Genomic DNA, 4014 nt, shown 5'->3' with positions numbered 1-4014 from the left:
GATCGCTGGCTGGCTCCTCCCTGACCCAGGCCTAAAGCCTCAGTCTGTGGCTTGGAGCCGACATATGCAAATTAGCCGCCATCTTGGTTGTCAGTTAATTTGCATATACTCACTGATTAGCCAATGAAAAGGGTAGCGGTCGTACGCTAATTACCATGTTTCTCTTTTATTAGTGTAGATAATGAAGCATGTATACATTTAGATAGATTTGGCTATTGATCCCCTTTATTTTTATTTCCACTTGACTAGTCCTGTTTTCAAAATAGTGGATAATTGTCTTCTGTACTAAGAAAATGTACTGTTTTGAAATTGTGTTACATTACCAGAAAACAGTTTTTATTGAAGGGTATAATCTAAGTGCAACTTTTATCCCTATTATTACTGCAGCAGTTGTTTAGATAGGATATAGTTCAATTATTTTCAAACTGTAGATCTTGATTACTTAGTATATTATATAATTAGTTTGGTGGTTAACAACCGGCTAGGGGAGGGAGAAGTGAGTAAAAAGGGTCAAATATATATGATAATGGAAGGAAACTAGACTTTGGGTTGTGAACACCCAATAGAGTATGCACATGTTGAATTATAATGTTGTATATCTGGAAATTGTATGTTATTAACCAATATTACCCCAATAAATTTAATTTAAAAAAGGAAAAGAAAATAGTGAAGATAGTCAATTATTTCTTAATATATAAATACAAATGCACACTAGGTTGCAATGTAAAATATATATCATAGTATGAGATACGTGAAAGTTGTTGATCTGGTTGACTTCAAATGTTTTCTAGCAAGCTTCAAAACCGAAGGTACCTCCAAAATCTGAAAAAGAAAATGATCCCATGCGAACACCTGAATCTTTGCCTGAAGAAAAGAAGATTGAATATCGATTGTTAAAGGAAGAGATTGCCAAGTAAGTGGCATTTTATGTAATTAGCTTTAAAGATATGTGTTGTTTTGTTAACTAAGTCTGTATACAGTTTATTGGCATTGGGAAATGAATAGTGCGTGGTTTTATTCAAGATGCAGAGTTAATATTTTTTACAACTCACACAGGAGGGGGAGCCAGGTGATCATCTGTAGACTTGACTACAGTGATACACTGAGATCAACAACTTAGAGAAAAAGAGGAAAGCTAATATAAAGGAGAGCTACACTCTCCACTTTGAAAACCATCTTGGGTCATGAATATTGGTCATCATTGTTATTATTCAACATGACTAATACTTTTTAGTTTATATTATGAAATAGAATACATCTTTAAAGAAAAATAATTTCCATTTATTCTTTGGTATAATTCACCTGTCTTTATTATTTTAGTCGGGAAAAACAGCGTTTGATTAAACCAGATCAGATGAAGACAAGTTCATCATCTCCAGCAAACTCTGATGTGGAAATTGATGGGATTGGCAGAATAGCAATGGTTACTAAGCAGGTTTCAGATGCAGAAGCAAAACTTAAAAAACATAGGTGAGCCTCATTATCTGATTAAATACTGCATGTATCTAATTCTCATATGTTAGAGGGATATCTTTTTGTGGTATATGTTAATACTAAGAACACTATATGATTACAAATTCTTTTAAAAAAAAAATATTTTTTTATTGATATCAGAAAGGGAGAGGGTGAGAGAGAGATAGAAACATCAATGATGAGAGAGAATCATTGATTGGCTGCCTCCTGTACACCCCCTACTGGGGATCGAGCCCACAACCCAGGCATGTGCCCTTGATTGGAATCAAACCCGGAACCCTTCAGTTTGCAGGCTGACGCTCTATCCACTGAGCCAAACCAGCTAGGGCTACAAATTCTTTTATACTTGGTAGAATTTTATAAGATTATCATTTTGGTGAATTATACATTTACCTAAAGTAATAATATTTAAATAAAAATACCAATACTTCAAATGAGTTTGTCCCTTCAGTTTTATACATGGCTTATTTGGAATTTTCTTTAAAACTTCTGGCATGATTTTTGAAATACCTTCTTTAGAGGCATATTTTTATTGTTAAAGATGGACTTGATTGTTGGAAATAGTCATCTAGTTTGTCCAATAAGACACATGGTCAAATCTTGTGTTATTATAAACTGAATATAAAGTTAAGGATCATAGACCTCTTGCATGTTTTGTGAGGTTATTGTATCGTTCAAGTGGTGTTTCAGAATTTTGAGAATGTGTAAAACCTCACAAGTTGAATATGTTGAATGATAGAACGTATTTGAATACATTGGCATATTTGGGGGTTATTTATTTTATTGGGGTATAATTGACAGGTAACAGTTTCAAGTGTACAACGTACGTAATGATTTGATATTTGGATGTATTGTGAAATGATCACCACAGTAAGTCTAGTTAACATCCATCACCATGTGTAGTTACAAAATTTTTGTCTTGTGATGAGGGCCAGTAACATATACTTGATAGAAATAATTACATCATTTTATGGATAGACATTTTTTTCCACTCCAAACACCCTGATATCATTAATTGATGGAGAGCAAAATGGTTTTAGATAACATCAACATTTCTGAGCTTTGTTCTGCTACTCAGTCCCCTTTTAGATTTAAAAATACAGGTTTAAAAACATAAGGTTCTGTGTAAAGATGGTGAGACTTTTTCTGTCCTGTTTTTATAATTTGCTAACCAGCTCTTAAAATTTAAATCTTGTTATTTTTTATTTTCATTTTTCTGAATCTTTATTGTTGGGAGAATTACAGATGTTCCCCTCTTTGTTCCCCCAACCATGGTTCTTGTCATGCCCCTGGTCTTAACCACCCTATTGTCTGTGTCCATGGGTAATGCATATGTGCATATAAGTTATTTGGTTAATCTCTTCATTATATATGAAGTTAAACAGAACATTCTGCCTAAGTCCTCATTTTTCAGAAGTCATATGGGGTCAGATTCATCCAACATTAAACATTTATTATTAACTTAGCTTTAAATGATTTTTTAAAAAAAGACCTATAGTTACTTTTATAAAATCTAGCTGCCTATTTGAATACCTGTGTGATTGATGAGTATAAAAATATTAATCTTTTAAAACTCTCACCTGTATATCATAAATATATATTTAAAAATGAACTACTGCTTTGTAATTTTTATTCTGATGGTGTTTAGTCCACTAGTTTAGAAAAATATTAATGAGGATTTTGTTACTTTTAAATTAGGATTCTCTTGATGAGAGATGAGTCTGTTTTAAAGCATCTAGTACTGCAAGAAGCTAAGAAGAAAGAATCTGTTCGAAATGCTGAAACAAAGATTGCAAAACTTACAGAACAGCTTCAAGCAACAGAGAAAATTCTCAATGCCAACAAAATGTTTTTGAAGAAGCTTCAGGAACAAGTAATGTTCTTTTTTTAAATAAAAATATTGTAGTCTCATGTTTACTACCCATTTTCTATGGGCCAAATTTTTTTTTAAATTTTGTTTTATTGCTTAAAGTATTACAAAGAGTATTACAAATGTCTCCTTTTTTTCTTCCCCTTGACCTTCCCCAAGCCTCCCCTACCCCCCAGTGTCTTGTGTCCATTGGTTATGCTTATATGCATGCATACAAGTCCTTCGATTGATCTCTTACCCCACCCCCCACAACCCTCCCCGGCCTTCCCGCTGTAGTTTGACAGTCTGTTCCATGTTGCTCTGCCTCTGTATCTATTTTTGTTCATCATTTTATAATGGTCTTTATTATCCATAAATGAGTGAGATCATGTGGTATTTTTCTTTCATTGACTGGCTTATTTCACTTAGCATAATGCTCTCCAGTTAAATCCATGCTGTTGAAAATGGTAAGAATTCCTTCTTTTTCACAGCAGCATAGTATTCCATTGTGTAGATGTACCACCGTTTTCTAATCCATTCATCTGCTGATGGGCACTTAGGCTGTTTCCAAATCTTACCTATTGTAAATTGTGCTGCTATGAACATAGGGATGCATATATCCTTTCTGATTGCTGTTTCTGGTTTCTTGGGATATACTCCTAGAAGTGGGATCACTGGGTCAAATGGGAGTT

General features: G+C 33.6%; 1 protein-coding gene across 3 annotated transcripts in view; it reads left to right on the top strand.

The window, feature by feature from the left end:
• ZFC3H1 (zinc finger, C3H1-type containing) overlaps positions 1–4014 on the top strand; it is a 64783-nt gene that overhangs the window by 31680 nt on the left and 29089 nt on the right. For all 3 annotated transcript variants that reach the window (XM_014531648.1, XM_005884121.2, XM_014531647.1), the window contains exons 11-13: positions 792–913; positions 1321–1470; positions 3172–3346. In XM_014531648.1, the coding sequence (XP_014387134.1) occupies positions 792–913; positions 1321–1470; positions 3172–3346 (447 nt within the window). The remainder of the gene's footprint in view (positions 1–791; positions 914–1320; positions 1471–3171; positions 3347–4014) is intronic.

Source organism: Myotis brandtii, unplaced genomic scaffold, assembly GCF_000412655.1.
Source record: "Myotis brandtii unplaced genomic scaffold, ASM41265v1 scaffold82, whole genome shotgun sequence".
NCBI classification, from domain to species: domain Eukaryota; kingdom Metazoa; phylum Chordata; class Mammalia; order Chiroptera; family Vespertilionidae; genus Myotis; species Myotis brandtii.
Note: the sequence above shows the minus strand (reverse complement) of the source record. Positions and strands in the feature narration are given on the sequence as shown.